Below are 23,410 nucleotides of genomic sequence, written 5' to 3'. Positions count from 1 at the left end.
GTGTGTGTGTGTGTGTGTGTGTGTGTGAGTCTCCCTAAGGAGCTGTCCATATGGAACATGCATTTAGACCACTGCAATGCCTGGTAGCTGTGCTGGAATGGGAGAGTGCCACTTTAGCAACGAGAGGAAAATGTGGTTAGGGTGTCATTAGGCCATGATACACAGTCTGCTACCATTACCAGTAATACAATAACACATATCATCCAAAGTGTGTGTGTGTGTGTGTGTGTGTGTACTTGTGTGTGCGTATGTGTGCTAGGGCTTCCATAAAAATAAGATAAAACAGTAAGTAATGCTTTTAGCCTATTTATGGATGGAAATACAGTTGATGTAAAAACCTTTGACTGGTCAAGCTTATCGGTCTACGGGTGATCATTTGCATAATTTAGTGGAAATAAATTGGCACGAGGGTATATTCATTATGTATCTTATTTATCACATGCGCACAACATAAAGGTACAGAGCCTTTGAGCCGGAAATGTGTCAGACAGTTTTACAAGGGCAGTCATTGCGCAACAATTCTAAATGCAATTGTGTGTTAAAAATAGTTTTTGGGGCCACAATTAAAAAAAGCTACTATTTTTATTTCTCAACTGGTAATTGAAGCGCACCTCCAATTCGCCATTCAAATGCATAGGTAATGGAAGGCAGGCTTCATCAGCGTGTCACACACCACTTCGCAATGAGCTGGAGACAGTAAGCATTTTGAAAACATATAGCTATTTAATTGTTTGAAACCTGTTCGTTTTACTACATATTATGAGGAATATTTTGCCTTGCTTCAAAGTAGCCATGGCAACATCGGACCATATCCGTGGAAGCAATTATTTTATAAAGACACATGTCCCATTGAAACCAATAGCCTATTTCCTTATGTTCTATTGGTTATCAACTTCCTTTCATTGTCCGGTCGCCAAACGCACGAACTGTGTGCATTGCTGCGCTAATAACGTTAAGAAATAATAGTTTAACAACATGTTATGCTAAACGTTCTGAACTGTTGCATCAGATTCATATTTTTTTATGTAGCCTACTGGTTGTATGAATATTGTTTGGGATATTTTGTTCTCGACAAGCTGACCAATAGAATAGGTCAACTTTTCTTCTATGGGGAATAGGTGACTGACATAGGCTCATAGGCAGCGCGTCCATAAGGCTAAGTCAACCGATCGCTCTGCCTCCACCCGCCTGCCTGACTAGCATCACTACTCTGGACGGTTCTGACTTAGAATATGTGGACAACTATAAATACCTATAATAATATATAATATATAATATATGCCATTTAGCAGACGCTTTTATCCAAAGCGACTTACAGTCATGTGTGCATACAATATGGGTGGTCCCGGGGACCCACTACTACAAGCGCCATGCTCTACCAACTGAGCTACACAGGACCACACCTGGGTGTCAACTATAAATACCTAGACTGTAAACTCTCCTTCCAGACTCACATTAAGAATCTCCAATCCAAAGTTAAATCTAGAATTCGCTTCCTATTTCGCAACAAAGCCTCCTTCACTCATACTGCCAAACATACCCTCGTAAAACTGACTATCCTACCGATCCTTGACTTCGGCAATGTTATTTACAAAATAGCCTCCAACACTCTACTCAGCAAACTGGATGCAGTCTATCAGAGTGCAATCCGTTTTGTCACTAAAGCCCCATATACTACACACCACTGCAACCTGTATGCTCTTGTTGGCTACTCCTCGCTACATATTCGTCGCCAAACCCACTGGCTCCAGGTCATCTATAAGTCGTTGCTAGGTAAAGCTGAGCCTGCTGCTACAGTCAACAGAATGGCGTTATAATAACCTCTCTCTCGCCGTCTCCATCCATCACAATGCTACTGAAATCACTGCTGAGAGAGAGAGAGAGAGAGAGAGAGAGAGAGAGAGAGAGAGAGAGAGAGAGAGAGAGAGAGAGACAGACAGACAGACAGACAGACAGACAGACAGACAGACAGACAGACAGACAGACAGACAGACAGACAGACAGACAGACAGACAGACAGACAGACAGACAGACAGACAGACAGACAGACAGACAGACAGACAGACAGACAGAAGCTGTGTTAGAATACTCATACTACCCACACTAATCATACTATTTGTGACGTGAATTGAGTATATAGTAGGCTTATTGGTCATAGTATGGATATAGTTAGTATGCCAAATGTTTCCGGATTTTTGTACTAAATTCCCCAAAATATGAAGTATACATGCAGAGGACACTATTTCCGTACTTTAGGGCCCATAATGCAATTATTCGGGAAATGGGCGTAGCTTCACATCGTTTCCAGATCTGAAGAACATTTGGGAAAATATGCAGCCAAAGTCCAACAATAGCGGCTACAAATTCATTGCTTTAACTAATTATGACAAATGTGAACAAAATGTTGAGCAATGTAATAAATTATTTACTTTCAAATAAGTTACCTTAAACATTATGTTGGCTGACAATCTGTTAGCTACGCTGCCCCACATAGCATATCATTACAGCAGTATGTACCGGTATGTTATCTAGCTACCTAACATTGGTAGTTATACATCAAACTTGCGAGTATATTAACTATAGGCTATCTAACTACCCAACGTTTATTGACTTGATCATTCCCGTCATTCTTAGCTTAGCTAAATGGAATAGTCGTTGTGAGTTTTCAATGGACATTCGGGTGCTTTCATAAATTTGTTCTGGCTATCTACTCCGATTTCAGAGCACTCTAGTCTGAGCACAGAATAATGAATTGACTAGTGTTCAACACGAATATGGCCGGTGTCAGTTGAATATGGCCGGTGTCAGTTGAATATGGCCGGTGTCAGTTGAATATGTCCGGTGTCAGTTGAATATGGCCGGTGTCAGTTGAATATGGCCGGTGTCAGTTGAATATGGCCGGTGTCAGTTGAATATGGCCGGTGTCAGTTGAATATGTCAGTTGAATATGGTGTCAGTTGAATATGTCCGGTGTCAGTTGAATATGGCGGTGTCAGTTGAATATGGCCGGTGTCAGTTGAATATGGCCGGTGTCAGTTGAATATGGCCGGAATGGCGGTGTCAGTGTCAGTTGAATATGGCCGGTGTCAGTTGAATATGGCCGGTGTCAGTTGAATATGTCCGGTGTCAGTTGAATATGGCCGGTGTCAGTTGAATATGTCTGGTGTCAGTTGAATATGGCCGGTGTCAGTTGAATATGGCCGGTGTCAGTTGAATATGTCCGGTGTCAGTTGAATATGGCCGGTGTCAGTTGAATATGGCCGGTGTCAGTTGAATATGGCTGGTGTCAGTTAACGATTGCAAAAAAGCGCAATTAAATTGTTGACACAGTTAAGTCACCAACGCTCTGGATAACACTGAAAACTGCCTAACCAGCTCTGCTAGGGCGAGTGAAATGGTCAGAATGGCCACTCTCATTTGTGTCTGGAAGTAGCTAGCAAGCTAGCCAACGTTAGCTTGGGTGCTTGACTTCCTTTGTAAGGTCAGAACGCTCAAATCAACCCTACTCGTCCACCCGACCATCCAGTGTGCGTTCTGAGAGTGAAACGCTCTGAATTCTCAAATGGACAATCTGACAACGCTCTGAATTTACAAGCGCACTCTGGCACTCCAGATTGAATTTAAGAACACACCCGAAGTCGTAAAATGTCTAACTAGTAATTTGTTATGCTACCTAGCATCAACTTCTGGTAGACCGGCGAAGAGCTAGTACTGTCAACTGAAAGGATACTGTTCTGTTTACAGTATACAAAAATGAACTAATAGTATATAGTAAGTAGTATATACTCATTAAGCATGTATTATACAGTATGTTAGTATGGGTATTCGAACACAGCTAAAGAAAGAGAAGCACATTGTGATAATAACAGACTGTGATAGAAGGAAGGAAATAAAGGGAGAGCTTCTCAGGGAATGACACCTTCTGTTTCCCAAGGTGAAATGAGTTGAATATAAAGAGTTCTGCCTAGTTGTTTCCTATATGTTTTCTACATGTTTCCTATACTGTATATTTCCTATATGTTTCCTATATGTTTCCTATATGTTCCCTATATGTTGCCTCCATTTTACCTATATGTTTCCTATATTTTTCCTATATGTTTTTCCCTATTTGTTTCCTCCATGTTTCCTATATGTTTCCTGTATCTTTCCAATATGTTTCCTGTATCTTTCCTATATGTTTCCTGTATCTTTCCTGTATGTTTCCTATATATTTCCTACATGTTTCCTATATGTTTCCTGTATCTTTCCTATATGTTTCCTGTATCTTTCCTATATGTTTCCTGTATCTTTCCTATATGTTTCCTGTATCTTTCCTATATCTTTCCTGTATGTTTCCTATATGTTTCCTATATGTTTCCTGTATCTTTCCAATATGTTTCCTACATGTTTCCTATATGTTTCCTGTATCTTTCCAATATGTTTCCTACATGTTTCCTATATGTTTCCTGTATCTTTCCTATATGTTTCCTGTATCTTTCCTATATGTTTCCTATATGTTCCCTGTATCTTTCCTGTATGTTTCCTACATGTTTCCTATATGTTTCCTGTATCTTTCCTATATGTTTCCTGTATCTTTCCTGTATGTTTCCTATATATTTCCTACATGTTTCCTATATGTTTCCTATATGTTTCCTGTATCTTTCCTATATGTTTCCTGTATCTTTCCTGTATCTTTCCAATATGTTCCTATATGTTTCCTGTATCTTTCCTATATGTTTCCTGTATCTTTCCTATATGTTTCCTATATGTTACCTGTATCTTTCCTGTATGTTTCCTATATGTTTCCTATATGTTTCCTTTATCTTTCCTGTATGTTTCCTATATGTTTCCTATATGTTTCCTGTATCTTTCTTATATGTTTCCTGTATCTTTCCTGTATCTTTCCAATATGTTCCTATATGTTTCCTGTATCTTTCCTATATGTTTCCTGTATCTTTCCTATATGTTTCCTATATGTTACCTGTATCTTTCCTGTATGTTTCCTATATGTTTCCTATATGTTTCCTGTATCTTTCCAATATGTTTCCTACATGTTTCCTATATGTTTCCTGTATCTTTCCAATATGTTTCCTACATGTTTCCTATATGTTTCCTGTATCTTTCCTATATGTTTCCTGTATCTTTCCTATATGTTTCCTATATGTTCCCTGTATCTTTCCTGTATGTTTCCTACATGTTTCCTATATGTTTCCTGTTTCTTTCCTATATGTTTCCTGTATCTTTCCTGTATCTTTCCTATATGTTTCCTGTATCTTTCCTATATGTTTCCTATATGTTACCTGTATCTTTCCTGTATGTTTCCTATATGTTTCCTATATGTTTCCTGTATCTTTCCTATATGTTTCCTATATGTTACCTATATCTTTCCTGTATGTTTCCTACATGTTTCCTATATGTTTCCTGTTTCCTGTATCTCCTCTATATGTTTCCTATATATTTCCTATATGTTTCCTGTATCTTTCCTGTATCTTTCCAATATGTTCCTGTATCTTTCCTATATGTTTCCTATATGTTTCCTGTATCTTTCCTATATGTTTCCTATATGTTTCCTGTATCTTTCCTATATGTTTCCTGTATCTTTCCTGTATGTTTCCTATATGTTTCCTATATGTTTCCTGTATCGTTCCTATATGTTTCCTATATGTTTCCTGTATCTTTCCTATATGTTTCCTGTATCTTTCCTATATGTTTCCTATATGTTTCCTATCTTTCCTGTATCTTTCCTATATGTTTCCTGTATCTTTCCTATATGTTTCCAATATGTTTCATGTTTCCTATATGTTTCCTATCTTTCCATGTTTCCTATATGTTTCCTACATGTTTCCTGTATCTTTCCTATATGTTTCCTGTATCTTTCCAATATGTTTCCTGTATCTTTCCTATATGTTTCCTACATGTTTCCTATATGTTTCCTATATGTTTCCTATATGTTTCCTGTATCTTTCCTGTATGTTTCCTATATGTTTCCTATATGTTTCCTGTATCTTTCCTATATGTTTCCTGTATCTTTCCTATATGTTTCCTGTATATTTCCTATATGTTTCCTATATGTTTCCTGTATCTTTCCTATATGTTTCCTGTATCTTTCCTGTATGTTTCCTATATGTTTCCTATATGTTTCCTGTATCTTTCCTATATGTTTCCTATATGTTTCCTGTATCTTTCCTATATGTTTCCTGTATCTTTCCTATATGTTTCCTATATGTTTCCTGTATCTTTCCTATATGTTTCCTGTATCTTTCCTGTATCTTTCCAATATGTTTCCTGTATCTTTCCTATATGTTTCCTACATGTTTCCAATATGTTTCCTACATGTTTCCTATAAGTTTCCTGTATCTTTCCTATATGTTTCCTATATGTTTCCTGTATCTTTCCTGTATGTTGCCTCCATTTTTCCTATATGTTTCCTATATGTTTCCTACATGTTTCCTATATGTTTCCTACATGTTTCCTATATGTTTCCAATATGTTTCCTGTATCTTTCCAATATGTTTCCTGTATCTTTCCTATATGTTTCCTGTATCTTTCCTGTATGTTTCCTCCATTTTTCCTATATGTTTCCTGTATGTTTCCTCCATTTTACCTATATGTTTCCTTACAGCCAGACAGAGACAAGACAAACAGACAAAGTTAGAAAGATCAAGATAAACTAATATCATATTATGACAAATATAACCACATATCGTCCACCTTGGCATTTTATCATTCCTATCACAAACACACACATGCACTTATGCACGCACACACATGCGCATGCACACGTGTGGACACACACAGACACACACACACACATACACACACACTTCTTCGTTCAGCCTCCTTATCACATGCTAAACACACCAATGTCAAACTGTCCCATGATGGGAAATTGATTTCATGCTTAGATAACTATCAGCGAGAGATATATAAATGCTTGTTTTGATAACTGTTGCCTGAGCCATTACCAACCTCTTTCTATGTCTCTCCCTCTTTCCCTCCATCTTTCTATCTTTCATCATGTGTGTGTTTCATTCCCCATCACACACCCAGATCATCATTAGTCAAAGACAAACAACAGGAATGAAGAACAAACCGAAGTGAAAAGAGGGGGGGGTGAATAGAGAATGGAACATGTAGTTGAGAGGGAAGGGTAGGGAGGAAAGGATAGGGGGGACAGTGAAACAATAGCAGGTCTTTAGAAAGCTGTGGCCATCGATGCTACTGGAACCACAGCGAGGGAGGGCATGGTCACACAATACTGTTCTACTGTACTGGCATCACGCCTCTGCTTTGGTCTAGGTCAGAACCTAGGTCAAACATATCAATGTCAAACTATTTGAGTTGTGCTTGAGTTTGCTTTTGGGATTATCCCGTGTGTTCCATTTTGAGATGAAACGAGTAGAGAGGACAGTTCAGGCTATGGGTAGTGTGAGAGGGGAGGGGCAGAGAGATTGAGAGAGAAAAGTATGATGACAACATTTCAAAAATATATTTGACATTTATTTAACAGGGCAAGTCAGTTAAGAATTATTATTTTCAATGACAGCCCAGGAACTGTGGGTTAACTACCTTGTTCAGGGGCAGAATGACAGATTTGTACCTTTTTACCTTGGGATTTAATCTAGCAACCTTTCGTTTACTGGCCCAATGCTCTAACCACTAAGCTACCTGCCACACAAAGGGTCACTCTCTCTCTATTTATATATATCTTTGTCTCCATCCCTCCCTCTCTCTCTCTCTCCTTCTTTCACTATCTTTCTCTGTCTGAACCCTCTGTCTGGTCTCTGGGGTCTGTAATGGGGGTTTCCCATTGGTTGAGGCTCCCTAGTGATGCTGAGAATAACCACGAATCAGACCGGAGGGAGCCCCTTGACATGGTTACCACAGCAACCCCTCAACTGAAAACACACAAGTGAAAGTAGAGGGGGATATCATAAAACATGAAACAATCCTTGACTAAGTTACTTATACAAAACCTTTCTATGGTGGCAGTGAACTATGTGCTGTACTGGAACAGGCATTTCAACTGCTTTCTGATAGAGGGTGTAAGAACATGACTACACAGCCACAAGTCTATGGACCATATCTACAGCAGTTGTACATACTGTTGTTGCCATTACACAATGTATCACACTGTAGGTAGAGATTCTACAGAGAAATGCTTGTGTGTATAATAACTCCCTCCTACACACCCCTTAGAAGAAGCCGACGCCCTCCTACACACCCCTTAGAAGAAGCCCAAGCACTCCTACACACCCCTTAGAAGAAGCCCAAGCCCTCATACACACCCCTTAGAAGAAGCCAACGCCCTCCTACACACCCCTTAGAAGAAGCCCAAGCCCTCCTACACACCCCTTAGAAGAAGCCCAAGCCCAACTCCTACACACCCCTTAGAAGAAGCCCAAGCCCTCATACACACCCCCGCCCTCCTACACACCCCTTAGAAGAAGCCCAAGCCCTCCTACACACCCCTTAGAAGAAGCCCAAGCCCTCCTACACACCCCTTAGAAGAAGCCCAAGCCCTCCTACACACCCCTTAGAAGAAGCCCAAGCCCTCCTACACACCCCTTAGAAGAAGCCCAAGCCCTCCTACACACCCCTTAGAAGAAGCCCAAGCCCTCCTACACACCCCTTAGAAGAAGCCCAAGCCCTCCTACACACCCCTTAGAAGAAGCCCAAGCCCTCGTACACACCCCTTAGCAGGAGCCCAAGCCCTCCTACACACCACTTAGCAGGAGCCCACATCCTCGTACACACCCCTTAGCAGGAGCCCAAGCCCTCCTACACACCCCTTAGCAGGAGCCCACACCCTCCTACACACCCCTTAGAAGAAGCCGACGCCCTCCTACACACCCCTTAGCAGGAGCCCATGCCGTCCTACACACCCCTTAGCAGGAGCCCATGCCCTTCTACATACCCCTTAGCAGAGGCCACGCCCCCCTACACACCCCTTAGCAGGAGCCCATGCCCTCCTACACACCTTAGCAGGAGCCCACGCCGTCCTACACACCGTAGCAGGAGCCCACGCCCTCCTACACACCTTACCAAGAGGCCATGCCCTCCTACATACCCCTTAGCAGGAGCCCACGCCCTCCTACAAACCTTAGCAGGAGGCCACGCCCTCCTACACACCCCTTAGCAGGAGCCCACGCCCTCCTACATACCCCTTAGCAGAGGCCACACCCCCCTACACACCCCTTAGCAGGAGCCCACGCCGTCCTACACACCGTAGCAGGAGCCCACGCCCTCCTACACACCTTACCAAGAGGCCATGCCCTCCTACATACCCCTTAGCAGGAGCCCACGCCCTCCTACAAACCTTAGCAGGAGGCCACGCCCTCCTACACACCCCTTAGCAGGAGCCCACGCCCTCCTACATACCCCTTAGCAGAGGCCACACCCCCCTACACACCCCTTAGCAGGAGCCCACGCCCTCCTACAAACCTTAGCAGGAGCCCACGCCCTCCTACAAACCTTAGCAGGAGGCCACGCCCTCCTACACACCCCTTAGCAGGAGCCCATGCCCTCCTACACACCCCTTAGCAGGAGCCAAAGCCCTTCTACACACCCCTTAGCAGGAGCCCACGTCCTCCTACACACCCCTTAGCAGGAGCCCACGCCCTCCTACACACCCCTTAGCAGGAGCCCACGCCCTCCTACATACCCCTTAGCAGAGGCCACACCCCCCTACACACCCCTTAGCAGGAGCCCACGCCCTCCTACAAACCTTAGCAGGAGCCCACGCCCTCCTACAAACCTTAGCAGGAGGCCACGCCCTCCTACACACCCCTTAGCAGGAGCCCATGCCCTCCTACACACCCCTTAGCAGGAGCCAAAGCCCTTCTACACACCCCTTAGCAGGAGCCCACGTCCTCCTACACACCCCTTAGCAGGAGCCCACGCCCTCCTACACACCCCTTAGCAGGAGCCCACACCCTCCTACACACCCCTTAGCAGGAGCCCACGCCCTCCTGCACCCCTTAGCAGGAGCACACACCCTCCTACACACCCCTTAGCAGGAGCCCACACCCTCCTACACACCCCTTAGCAGGAACCCACGCACTCCTGCACCCCTTAGCAGGAGCCCACACCCTCCTACACACCCCTTAGGAGGAGCCCACACACTCCTACACACCCCTTAGCAGGTGCCCACGCCCTCCTGCACCCCTTAGCAGGAGCCCACACCCTCCTGCACCCCTTAGCAGGAGCCCACACCCTCCTACACACCCCTTAGCAGGAGCCCACGCCCTCCTGCACCCCTTAGCAGGAGCCCACGCCCTCCTGCACCCCTTAGCAGGAGCCCACACCCTCTTTCATGGTCCTTCTGATCCTTCCAAATCCCTAGACTGGATCATTACTAGCATGGCTTGGAGTGAGTGAGTGAGTGAGTGAGTGAGTGAGTGAGTGAGTGAGTGAGTGAGTGAGTGAGTGAGTGAATGAGTGAGTGAGTGAGTGAGTGAGTGAGTGAGTGAGTGAGTGAGTGTGTCCGCAGGGAATTGACGTCACAGTCCGAGTCCCAGCCTGTAAGAGTCCCAGCATAGCATGTCCCAGAATAGCCCAGCCCAGCATAGCCCAGCCCAGCATAGCCCAGCCCAGCATAGCCCAGCCCAGCATGTCCCAGCATAGCCCAGCCCAGCATAGCCCAGCCCAGCATGTCCCAGCATAGCCCAGCCCAGCATAGCCCAGCATGTCCCAGCATAGCCCAGCCCAGTATAGCCCAGCCCAGCATAGCTCAGCCCAGCATAGCCCAGCCCAGCATAGCCCAGCATAGTTCAGCCCAGCATAGCCCAGCATAGCTCAGCCCAGCATAGCCCAGCATAGCTCAGCCCAGCATAGCCCAGCATAGCCCAGCCCAGCATAGCCCAGCCCAGCATAGCTCAGCCCAGCATAGCCCAGCATAGCTCAGCCCAGCATAGCCCAGCATAGCTCAGCCCAGCATAGCCCAGCATAGCTCAGCCCAGCATATCCCAGTATAGCCCAGCCCAGCATGTCCCAGCATAGCCCAGCCCAGCATAGCCCAGCATAGCTCAGCCCAGCATAGCCCAGCATAGCCCAGCCCAGCATAGCCCAGCATAGCTCAGCCCAGCATAGCCCAGCATGTCCTTACCTGTGCAGGTGAAACACTTGACATGGAAGTGAGTGTCCTGAACGCGCACCACCTCTCCCTTACACGCCTCCAGACAACGCTGGCACCGGATTGGTCCAGTGCTCCGCTCACTGCCCAAAGAGGCCTGATGATAGGCTGTAAAAAGACAGGAGTAGAGACAGCTGACCTCATCCAATCATAACAATCGATGTTTGTCCCCCAGATGGCACCATATTCCCTATAGAGTTCACTACTACTTAACATGGCCCATAGGGAACAGGGTGCCACCTGGGATGCAACCAACAATACCAAACAGTCAATATGTATCATCTGTGCTATACTATAGTGGGCAATAGCCTCTCTACCCTTCTGTCATGCTCTGTTGCATATTTGTTAGTGGATTTGACATATTGCTCATTCCCACATTCTATAATTGTCAATTGTTTCCTCAACAATGTCAGTATTCCTTGCCAGTCACACCCTAACAGGGACAGAACAGAACACAAATGGGAATTGGAATCCAATGCTAGTTTGTTGTGCCAACACAGGATGCAAGGGGAATGGTGGAAGTCGACCACTATATTTTGTTACGGGAGGAATCAAAACTCCACAGGTTTCCACAGACATGCCAATGAACAAGTGGGTACTAGACAGAGTGTGTGTCTGTGTCAGTGAGTGCATGCGTGCATACGTTTGTGTGTCTATAGGCCACTGCCATGCCCGTCTGCAGTGATAAGCAACCTGAAATTGAGTGTGGGATTGACATAGATTAACCCAATTCTCTGTGACAAGAGGGAAGTAGTGTGTGCCAGGTAGAGTAATCCTCTAGGCTTTGGTCTTCTAGAGAGGAGAGGAGAGGAGAGGAGAGGAGAGGAGAGGAGAGGAGAGGAGAGGAGAGGAGAGGAGAGAGGAGAGGAGAGGAGAGGAGAGGAGAGGAGAGGAGAGGAGAGGAGAGGAGAGGAGAGGAGAGGAGAGGAGAGGAGAGGAGAGGAGAGGAGAGGTAATCATGAGAGCTAGCCACTAGCCAGGGCATAGAGAGGAGGCGAGGCGAGGCGAGGCGAGGCGAGGCGAGGAGAGGAGAGGAGAGGAGAGGAGAGGAGAGGAGAGGAGAGGAGAGGAGAGGAGAGGAGAGGAGAATAGGTATCATGGGAGCTTGCCATTAGCCAGGGCACAGAGAGGATGAGAGAAGAAGGATAATGCCTTCCACCTGTCTTCCTTCCTGAGGACATCAACAGCAGAGAGAGGAGGAGAGAAGAGAAGAAGAGAGGAGAGAAGAGAAGGAGGATAATGCCTTCCACCTGTCTTCCTTCCTGAGGACATCAACAGCAGAGAGAGGAGGAGAGAAGAGAAGAAGAGAGGAGAGAAGAGAAGGAGGATAATGCCGTTCACCTGTCTTCCTTCCTGAGGACATCAACAGCAGAGAGAGGAGGAGAGAAGAGAAGAGAGGAGAGAAGAGAAGGAGGATAATGCCTTCCACCTGTCTTCGTTCCTGAGGACATCAACAGCAGAGAGAGGATGAGAGAAGAGAAGAAGAGAGGAGAAGGAGGATAATGCCGTTCACCTGTCTTCCTTCCTGAGGACATCAACAGCAGAGAGAGGAGGAGAAGAGAAGAAGAGAGGAGAGAAGAGAAGGAGGATAATGCCTTCCAACTGTCTTCCTTCCTGAGGACATCAACAGCAGAGAGAGGAGGAGAGAAGAGAAGAAGAGAGGAGAGAAGAGAAGGAGGATAATGCCGTTCACCTGTCTTCCTTCCTGAGGACATCAACAGCAGAGAGAGGAGGAGAGAAGAGAAGAAGAGAGGAGAGAAGAGAAGGAGGATAAAGCCTTCCACCTGTCTTCCTTCCTGAGGACATCAACAGCAGAGCGAGGGAAAGTACACAGCCCATCATTACAGAACAATTCCACTCAAAACTATCTTGTGGTATTTGTTATATTATTTTTATATCTTAAAATATTTGAGGGGGTCGAATAGCTTTAATATTGCAGATAGATTGGGGATTCCATCAATGTAATTGTATTTTTAATCCCCCATATCATTTTTACCTGATGCCCCGGCAGGTATTACATACATTTTACAGACACAATCTATTTTACATTAGTTATCTTGCTGTTATCAGTCCCAGCCTTCAGCTCTCCTCAACCCCTCCCATATATCTCTGAAGACCATCCAGTCCCAGTCTTCAGCTCCCCTCAACCCCTCCCATCTATCTCTGGAGACCATCCAGTCCCAGTCTTCAGCTCCCCTCAACCCTTCCCATCTATCTCTGAAGACCATCCAGTCCCAGTCTTCAGCTCCCCTCAACCCCTCCCATATATCTCTGAAGACCATCCAGTCCCAGCCTTCAGCTCCCCTCAACCCCTCCCATCTATCTCTGAAGACCATCCAGTCCCAGTCTTCAGCTTCCCTCAACCCCTCCCATCTATCTCTGAAGACTATCCAGTCCCAGCCTTCTGCTCCCCTCAACCCCTCCCATCTATTTCTGAAGACTACCCAGTCCCAGCCTTCAGCTTCCCTCAACCCCTCCCACCTATCTCTGAGGACCATACAGTTTAGATTTCTGAGGACCATATTTTCAGTGCTGTGATGTTTCAAAAGTTCTGATCCTATCACATTTACAGACCAGTATATTTTCTCTGAGTTATCCTCCAGTCCCAGCCTTCAGCTCCACTCAACCCCTTCCATCTATCTCTGAAGACCATCCAGTTTCAGCCCAGCTCCCCTCAACCCCTCCCATCTATCTCTGAAGACCATCCAGTTTCAGCAATCAGCTCCCCTCAACCCCTCCCATCTATCTCTGAAGACCATCCAGTTCCAGATTTCAGCTCTCCCAACCCCTTCCATCTATCTTGAAGACCATCTGTGCTCTCCTCAACCCCTTGATCTATCTCTGAAGACCATCCAGTTTCAGCAATCAGTTCTCAACCCCTCCCATCTATCTCTGAAGACCATCCAGTTCCATTTCACAACCCCTTCCATCTATCTCTGAAGACCATCCAGTTCCAGCCTTCAGCTCTCCTCAACCCCTTCCATCTATCTCTGAAGACCATCCAGTTCCAGCCTTCAGCTCTCCTCAACCCCTTCCATCTATCTCTGAAGACCATCCAGTTCCAGCCTTCAGCTCTCCTCAACCCCTTCCAATCTCCCTTCCATCTATCTCTCCTCAACCCCTTCCATCCAGTTTCCAGTTTCAGCCTTCAGCTCCACTCACTCAGTTCCAGCCTTCACCCCTTCCATCTATTTCTTTACACCATCCAGTTCCAGCCTTCAGCTCTCCTCAACCCCTTCCATCTATCTCTGAAGACCATCCAGTTTCAGCCTTCAGCTCCACTCAACCCCTTCCATCTATTTCTTTACACCATCCAGTTTCCTATTTGCCATATATTTTTCAATTGTGCTGTGATGTTTCACAAAAGTCCTGAACTTTTCTATTCTCATAGTTTCTACAGGTTGTTAATTAAAAACAATTTTTTTTTTTGCTAAAAGTATTATTATATTATTGATTGATTGACTATGACATTTCAGATCACCCAGTATTGCTGTCTGCAGAGTTAGCTCCAGGTAAATGTTACAATTCTTCAGCCATTCCTGGACCTGCTACCAAAAGCAAGCTACATATGGACAGTACCAAAACAAATGATCTAATGATTCTGTCTCTTCACAGCAACATCTGCAGAGCTGTGATGGTAGAAACCCCCATATATATAACGTGCTGTTGGTTGCAAGAATTCTGTATGATAATATAAATAGAAAAGTATTGAATCCGGCGTCGTTTTGCATATCATGTGCCATGGAATCAGTACATCAAAAATCTCTTCCAAACTATTTTGCCATCTATATGGCACAGCTGTCATTTTTTTGTTCCTTAAATGACACTGGTATATTTTTTCATTTCTCACAATTTTCTTTAACCAATTTTGGTCTTTAATGCAGAGGCGACAGACAAGTTTCTTACTTTTCCCCTTTCCACTTGTCTCTTCCATTTTTACGATAATGCTGCAATCAGTTGGTTGTAATTTTGGGTAGAGCATACATTCCCATATATTTGTGTTGGCTACATGTGTGACATAACTCCACTTTTGATAGTTACTGTATGTCACACATGCAGGACAAACTCTCTCTCTTTGTCTAGGGGCATCATAATGCCTTTCAGCTGAAAGAGCTAAGGCCAAACTCTCTCTCTCTCTCTCTCTCTCTCTCTCTCTCTCTCTCTCTCTCTCTCTCTCTCTCTTGCTCTCTCTCTCTCACACACACACTTTCTCTCTCTCTCTCGTGTGGCTCAGTTGGTGGGTTTGATTCACAGAGGGGACGAGTAAGAAAAGTTTCTCTGGATAAGAGAGTCTGCTAAATGACTCACTACTGTAGGTCTCTCTGGATAAGAGAGTCTGCTAAATGGCTCACCACTGTAAGTCTCTCTGGATAAGTGAGTCTGCTAAATGACTCACCACTGTAAGCCTTTCTGGATAAGAGAGTCTGCTAAATGGCTCACCACTGTAAGTCTTTCTGGATAAGAGAGTCTGCTAAATGACTCACTACTGTAAATCTCTCTGGATTAGAGAGTCTGCTAAATGACTCACCACTGTAAGTCTCTCTGGATAAGAGAGTCTGCTAAATGACTCACTACTGTAAGTCTCTCTGGATTAGAGAGTCTGCTAAATGACTCACTACTGTAAGTCTCTCTGGATAAGAGAGTCTGCTAAATGACTCACTACTGTAGGTCTCTCTGGATGATAGAGTCTGCTAAATGACTCACTACTGTAAATCTCTCTGGATTAGAGTCTGCTAAATGACTCACTACTGTAAGTCTCTCTGGATAAGAGTCTGCTAAATGACTCACTACTGTAAGTCTCTCTGGATAAGAGAGTCTGCTAAATGACTCACTACTGTAAGTCTCTCTGGAGTAGAGAGTCTGCTAAATGACTCACTACTGTAGTATCTCTGGATAAGAGTGTCTGCTAAATGACTCAAATCTAAATGTCTGCCTCTGTTGAGTGTTAAGTCATCCCAGACAAACAGAACAAAGGTTCTGTATCAGTTGTATCTAAGTAGTTCATTAACATTGTTGTCGTTAGCTGTAACCATTGGTCCTGGATCACTGAAGGTGGTAGTGGTAAGGTAAACAACACTGTTGGAGGCACATACACAGGTCCTGGATAGGCTAAGTCAGGGCTGCCCAACCCTCTTCTTGGATATCTACCGTCCTGTGGGTTTTCAGTCCAACCCTAATTTAACACACCTGCTACTACTTAGCTGCTCAACAAGACCTTAACTAGCTGAATCAAATTTGCTAAATTAGGGTTGGACTGAAAAACCTACAGGACAGTAGATCTCCAGGAAAAGGTTTGGGCAGCCCTGGGCAAAGTGAATCAGGCAAGGCGATAGCTAAGTGGTTAAATACATAAGGCAGTGGGAGGCTGCTGCTATTTAAAAACTGGTCCTGGATCAGTGAACGGGGCAGCTTAGTGGTTCAGTAGTTTTACTACCAAGTGGTAAGACAGCTCCTGGATAAGTTGCTAAGTGATATAAGACAAAGGGCCGTGGCAGGCTGCTGCTATTTCTACGCCGACCTCAACACATGCTGAGAGCTCACAGTCACAAGGGATTGTGGGAGATTGGATGTGACATGTCCCTCGCACTCTCCCTCTTTCCACTTTCTACTTCTCTCTCAATTCATTTTAATTCAAAGGTCTTTATTGGCATGGGAAACATACCGTATGTTTACATTGCCAAAACAAATGGGAAAGACAATAAACAAAAGGGAAATAAACAGGAAACAGTAAACATTACACACACAAAAGTAGTCAAATAATATAACATTTCAAATGTTATATTATTGGTTTTGTACAGTGTTGTGACAATGTTCAAGTAGTTTTGAAGTATGAAAAGGAAAATAAATAAACAGATAAATCTAGGTTTTATTTCCAATGGTGTTTGTTCTTCACTGGTTGCCCTTTTCTCATGGCAACGGGCCACAAATCTTTCTGCTGTGATGCACACTGCAGTATTTCACCTAACAGATATGGGAGTTTATCAATGTTTTATTTGTTTTCAAATTCTTTGTGGGTCTGTGTGATCTGTTGGAAATATGTGTCTCTAACGTGGTCATACAATTGGCAGAAGATTAAAAAGTGCAGCTCAGTTTCCACCTCATTTTGTGGGCAGTGTGCACATATCCTGTCTTCTCCTGAGAGCCAGGTCTGCCTATGGTGGCCTCTCTCAATAGCAAGGCTATGCTCACTGAGTCTGTACATAGTCAAGGATTGTCTTCATTTAGGGTCAGTCACAGTGGTCAGGTATTCTAAAACCCTAGAGGGCAAAGGGTTCTAGAACTGACTCAAGTATTTTTTAGCCAGATCCTAATTGGGATGTTGATGTTCATGTTCCTTTTGATGGCGTAGAAGGACCTTCTTGCCTTGTCTCTTATATCGTTCACAGCCGCGTGGAAGTTACCTGTGGTGTTGATGTTTAGGCCGAGGTAGGTGTAAATATTTGTGTGCTCTAGGTCACCAGTGTGTAGATTGAATTTGTATTTATTGTCTTGGCTACTGGACCTTTTTTGTTACACCATTATTTGTGTCTTACTGAGATTTACTGTCAGGGCCCAGGTCTGACAGAATCTGTGCAGAAGATCTAGGTGCTGCTGTAGGCCCTCCTTGGATGGGGACAGAAGCACCAGATCATCAGCAAACAGTAGACATTTGACTTCTGAGTCCTGTAGGGTTGCTGTAGACTGCCCTCACCAATTCATTGATATATATTCCATATTCCAACAGTAGTTATTGGGGTCAAACACTGTATGTCTCCATGCACTGCCGTGACCGGGCCTTGGTTCCAGACATTGGGGAAGATGCCAGAGCTGAGGATGATGTTAAAGAGTTTAAGAATAGCCCATTTGAAGTTGTGGTTTGTATATTTATCATTCCGTTTAATATACCATCAACACCACAGGCCTCTTTGAGTTGGAGGGTTTGTATTTTGTCCTGTAGCTCATCCAATGTAATTGCAGAATCCAGTGGGTTCTGGTAGTCTGTAATAATAGCTGATTCTAAAATGTGTATTTGATCATGTATATGTTTTTTCTCTTGGTTCTTTGTTATTTGGCCGAAAAGTTTGGGGAAGTGGTTTATCCATACATCTCCATTTTGGATAAATAGCTCTTTGTGTTGTTGTTGGTTTAGTGTGTTCTAATTTCTCAAAAGTGATTTGATTATAAGGATTCTTCAATCACAATGAGCTGATTTCTGACATGCTGTTCCTTCTTTTTGCTTAGTATATTTCTGTATTGTTTTAGTGTATCACCATAGTGAAGATAAGATTTTTTTGGTTCTCTGTGTTTTTGGATGGATAGGTTTCTCAATTACTTTCTTAGATTTTTACAATCCTCATCAAATAATTTCTCATTGTTGTTAGTTGTCTTAGGTTTTCTGGCGTAATTTGAATGTGATGTTAGCTGATAGGTCAAATATATTGTTCAGGCTTCCTGCTGCTATGTTCACACCTTCAGCGTTGCAGGAAAACAATTTGTCCAGAAAGTTGTCTAGGAGGAATTGGATTTGTTGTTGGCAAATAGTTTTTTGGAAGGTTTGTACACTACCTTCCATCTATAGCATTTCATTAATAGTATGTTGTTTGTTCGGCTTCAATGCCTCATGATTGAGTATTGCTCTGTTCCAATAGACTATGATTTCGCTGTGATCGGATAGGGGTGTCAACGCTCTGAGAAACTATGGGTTGAGGTCAGTGATGTGACCCATCTTTGTTGGTCATGTTGTCATAGTTGTGTCTAGGGGGGCATATGGGGGAGGGAATACTGTCACCTCCAGGTAGGTGTTTATCCCCCTGTGTGCTAAGAGTGTCAGGTTCAATCATTTAGGTCACCACAGACTAGTACATGTCCTTGGGCCTGGAAATTGTTGATTTCCCCTCTAGAATGGAGAAGATATTCTTCATTAAAGTATAGGGATTGTCAGGGGATATAGGTAGCAGACAGGAGGACTTTTTGGCTCCAGAGCGGTCTGAGGCACTGTATCTCAGTGCAAGAGGCGTCACTACAGTCCCTGGTTCGAATCCAGGCTGTATCACATCCGGTCGTGATTGATAAGAAACAATACTGTGCAGACGTATTCATTGATCTGGCCAAGGCTTTCGACTCTGTCAATCACCACATCCTCATCGGCAGACTCGACAGCCTTGGTTTCTCAAATGATTGCCTCGCCTGGTTCACCAACTACTTCTCTGATAGAGTTCAGTGTGTCAAATCAGAGGGCCTGTTGTCCGGGCCTATGGCAGTCTCTATGGGGGTGCCACAGGGTTCAATTCTTGGAGCAACTCTCTTCTCTGTATACATCAATGATGCCGCTCTTGCTACTGGTGAATCTGATCCACCTCTATGCACACGATACCATTCTGTATACTTCTGGCCCTTCTTTGGACACTGTGTTAACAACCCTCCAGGCAAGCTTCAATGCCATTCAACTCTCCTTCCGTGGCCTCCAATTGCTCTTAAATACAAGTAAAACTAAATGCATGCTATTCAACCGATCGCTGCCTGCAACTGCCCAACATCACTACTCTGGATGGTTCTGACTTAGAATATGTGGACAACTACAAATATCTAGGTGTCTGGTTAGACTGTAAACTCTACTTCCAGACTCACATCAAAGATCTCCAATCCAAAGTTAAATCTAGAATTGGCTTCCTATTTCGCAACAAGGCATCCTTCACTCATGCTGCCAAACATACCCTTGTAAAACGGACCATCCCCCCAATTCTCGACTTTGGCGATGTAATTTACAAAATAGCCTCCAATACCCTACTCAATAAATTGGATGCAGTCTATCACAGTGCCATCCGTTTTGTCACCAAAGCCCCATATACTACCCACCACTGCTACCTGTACACTCTCGTTGGCTGGCCCTCGCTTCATACTCTTCGCCAAACCCACTGGCTCCAGGTCATCTTCAAGACCTTGCTAGGTAAAGTCCCCTCTTATCTCAGCTCGCTGGTCACCTTGCTATATTGTATTCACTTCGCCACCATGGCCTTTTTTTTGCCTTTACCTCCCTTATCTCGCCTCATTTGCTCACATCGTATATAGACTATTTTATACTGTATTATTGACTGTATGTTTGTTTTACACCATGTGTAACTCTGTGTTGTTGTATGTGTCGAACTGCTTTGCTTTATCTTGACCAAGTCGCAATTGTAAATGAGAACTTGTTCTCAACCTGCCTACCTGGTTAAATAAAGGTGAAATAAATAAATAAAATAAAAAGTCTGGCAGACATTAAACACTTCACATGACCAAAGCGTTCCAGGATAGATAAATTACTAGCATGACATATAGCCAGGCGGCGCACAATTGGCCAAGTTTTACTGGGGTCATCGGCCCAGCGTTGTCCAAGTTTTACTGGGGTCATCTGCCCAGCGTTGTCCAAGTTTTACTGGGGTCATCGGCCCAGCGTTGTCCAAGTTTTACTGGGGTCATCGGCCCAGCGCTGTCCAAGTTTTACTGGGGTCATCGGCCCAGCGTTGTCCAAGTTTTACTGGGGTCATCGGCCCAGCGTTGTCCAAGTTTTACTGGGGTCATCGGCCCAGCGTTGTCCAAGTTTTACTGGGGTCATCGGCCCAGCGTTGTCTAAGTTTTACTGGGGTCATCGGCCCAGCGTTGTCCACCTTTTACTGGGGTCATCGGCTCAGCGCTGTCCAAGTTTTACTGGGGTCATCGGCCCAGCGTTGTCCAAGTTTTACTGGGGTCATCTGCCCAGCATTGTCCAAGTTTTACTGGGGTCATCGGCCCAGCGTTGTTCAAGTTTTACTGGGGTCATCGGCCCAGCGTTGTCCAAGTTTTACTGGGGTCATCGGCCCAGCGTTGTCCAACTTTTACTGGGGTCATCGGCCCAGCGTTGTTCAACTTTTACTGGGGTCATCGGCCCAGCGTTGCCCAACTTTTACTGGGGTCATCGGCCCAGCGTTGTCCAACGTTTACTGGGGTCATCGGCCCAGCGTTGTCCAGGTTTTACTGGGGTCATCGGCCCAGCGTTGTCCAACTTTTACTGGGGTCATCGGCCCAGCGTTGTCCAACTTTTACTGGGGTCATCGGCCCAGCGTTGTCCAACTTTTACTGAGGTCATCGGCCCAGCGTTGTCCAACTTTTACTGGGGTCATCGGCCCAGCGTTGTCCAACTTTTACTGGGGTCATCGGCTCAGCGTTGTCCAACTTTTACTGGGGTCATCGGCCCAGCGTTGTCCAACTTTTACTGGGGTCATTGTAAACTGACTTGCCGAGGTAAATAAAGGTTCAATAAAAAAAAATCTCTGATGAGATCATGTCCTTTTTAACTTCTAGCCAGATGTAAAATGTTCCTGTTTTGATTAATATAATAAGAGTGAGTTAGGGCTGCTCTATACCATATTAGCGCACTCCTCTTCTCTGTTTCACACCTGGTAGTTTGGTGTATGGGACTACCAACTCTGTAACCTAGAGGGCAACCAGTGGGTCCATCTCCTCTATACCATGTTTCTTGTAGGATGACAATGTCTGTATTTCTAATTTCATTGGTGAAGTCCAGTTTCCTGCTCTTTAGGCCAAAGGCAGATGACCTCAGGCCTTGGATATTCCAGGATGAGATAGTGAAGGCTTTGTGTTACATAAAGTGTCCAATGTTGTTAGTCGTTGTTAGTCTCTCTCTCTCCGCTGAGATAAAGGGAAGAGATGAGAGGGAGGAGAAGAAGAGAGAAGGATGGAGACAACAGAACAGAGGGAGGGGATGTAGGGTTGGCAACAAGACCATGTTGAGAAGAAACACCCAAAGCAGGTGGTGATGAGCTGTATTTACAGAAAACCAGTATAGTCTCTCTCTCTACACCCTCTATCTTTCTCTGTTTCTCTCACCCCCAACCCCTCTCTCTCTTTCTCATTTACTACTTCCTTCCTTCCTTCCCTTGGGGAGGCCCATCCATCAGAGTGTGATATAGGGTCCAATGGCCTTGGTGCCCTGGCAGATTGGGTACCTCTTGAAAATCACAAATTTCAGAGCTAATGCCATTTGGCCTTCAAGAGGTATCCGAATCTGCCAGGGCACCAAGGCCATACGCAACAAGGCCATTAACCAAAATGGACAATTAAATTGATTTGATAACTGGAAAACAGTTGCTATTCGGTAAGGAAAAACACGCAAGTCTAAAAACCATGGGACCTCCCAGCCATCATACCGCTCAGGAAGGAGACGCGTTCCATCTCCTAGAGATGAATGTACTTTAGTGCGAAAAGTGCAAATCAATCCCAGAACAACAGCAAAGGACCTTGTGAAGATGCTGGAGGAAGCAGGTACAAAAGTATCTATATCCACAGTAAAACGAGTCCTTATCGACATGACCTCAAAGGCCGCTCAGCAAGGAAGAAACCACTGCTCCAAAACCGCCATAAAAAATCCAGACTATGGTTTGCAACTGCACATGGGGACAAAGATCATACTTTTTTGAGAAATGTCCCCTGGTCTGATGAAACAAAATTAGAACTGCTTGGTCATAATGACCATCGTTATGTTTGGAGGAAAAAGGGGAAGCTTGCAAGCCAAAGAACACCATCCCAACCGTGAAGCACGGGAGTGGCAGCATCATGTTGTGGGGGTGCTTTGCTGTAGGAGGAACTGGTGCACTTCACAAAATAGGTGGCATGATGAGGAAAGGAAAATTATGTGGATATATTGAAGCAACATCTCAAGACATCAGTCAGGAAGTTAAAGCTTGGTTGCAAATGGGTCTTCCAAATGGACAATGACCCCATGCATACTTCCAAGGTGGTGGCAAAATGGCTTAAGGACAACAAAGTCAAGGTATTGGAGTGGCAGAATATGTGTGGGCAGAACTGAAAAAGTGTGTGCGAGCAAGGAAGCCTACAAACCTGACTCAGTTACACCAGCTCTGTAAGGAGGAAAGGGCCAAAATTCACCCAACCTATTGTGGGAAGCTTGTGGAAGGCTAGCCGGAACGTTTGACCCAAGTTTTAAAAAATGTTATTCAATGCTACCAAATACTAATTGAGTGTATGTAAACTTTTGACCCACTGGGAATGTGAAAGAATGTGAAAGAAATAAAAGCTGAAATAAATCACTCTCTCTGCTATTATTCTGACATTTCACATTCTTAAAATAAAGTGGTGATCCTAACTGACCTGAGACAGTGAATTGTTACTAGGATTACAAAAACTGAATTTAAATGTATTTGGCTAAGGTGTATGTAAACTTCTGACTTCAACTGTAAATGTGCATAAATAATTAGCCTACATGTTGAAGTATAGATGATACCCTATTGGCTACAGCCTGTCATGTCCAGACCTACGCTG

General features: G+C 44.5%; 1 protein-coding gene across 1 annotated transcript in view; it reads right to left on the bottom strand.

Moving 5' to 3' along the window:
* LOC124010381 (actin-binding LIM protein 3-like) overlaps positions 1-23,410 on the bottom strand; it is a 111,255-nt gene that overhangs the window by 67,365 nt on the left and 20,480 nt on the right. Inside the window, exon 2 of the mRNA XM_046322767.1 lies at positions 11,087-11,221. Coding sequence (XP_046178723.1) covers positions 11,087-11,221 — 135 coding nt within the window. The remainder of the gene's footprint in view (positions 1-11,086; positions 11,222-23,410) is intronic.

The sequence above is a fragment of the Oncorhynchus gorbuscha genome, linkage group LG23 (assembly GCF_021184085.1).
Source record: "Oncorhynchus gorbuscha isolate QuinsamMale2020 ecotype Even-year linkage group LG23, OgorEven_v1.0, whole genome shotgun sequence".
In the NCBI taxonomy this organism is placed as follows: Eukaryota; Metazoa; Chordata; class Actinopteri; order Salmoniformes; family Salmonidae; genus Oncorhynchus; species Oncorhynchus gorbuscha.
Note: the sequence above shows the minus strand (reverse complement) of the source record. Positions and strands in the feature narration are given on the sequence as shown.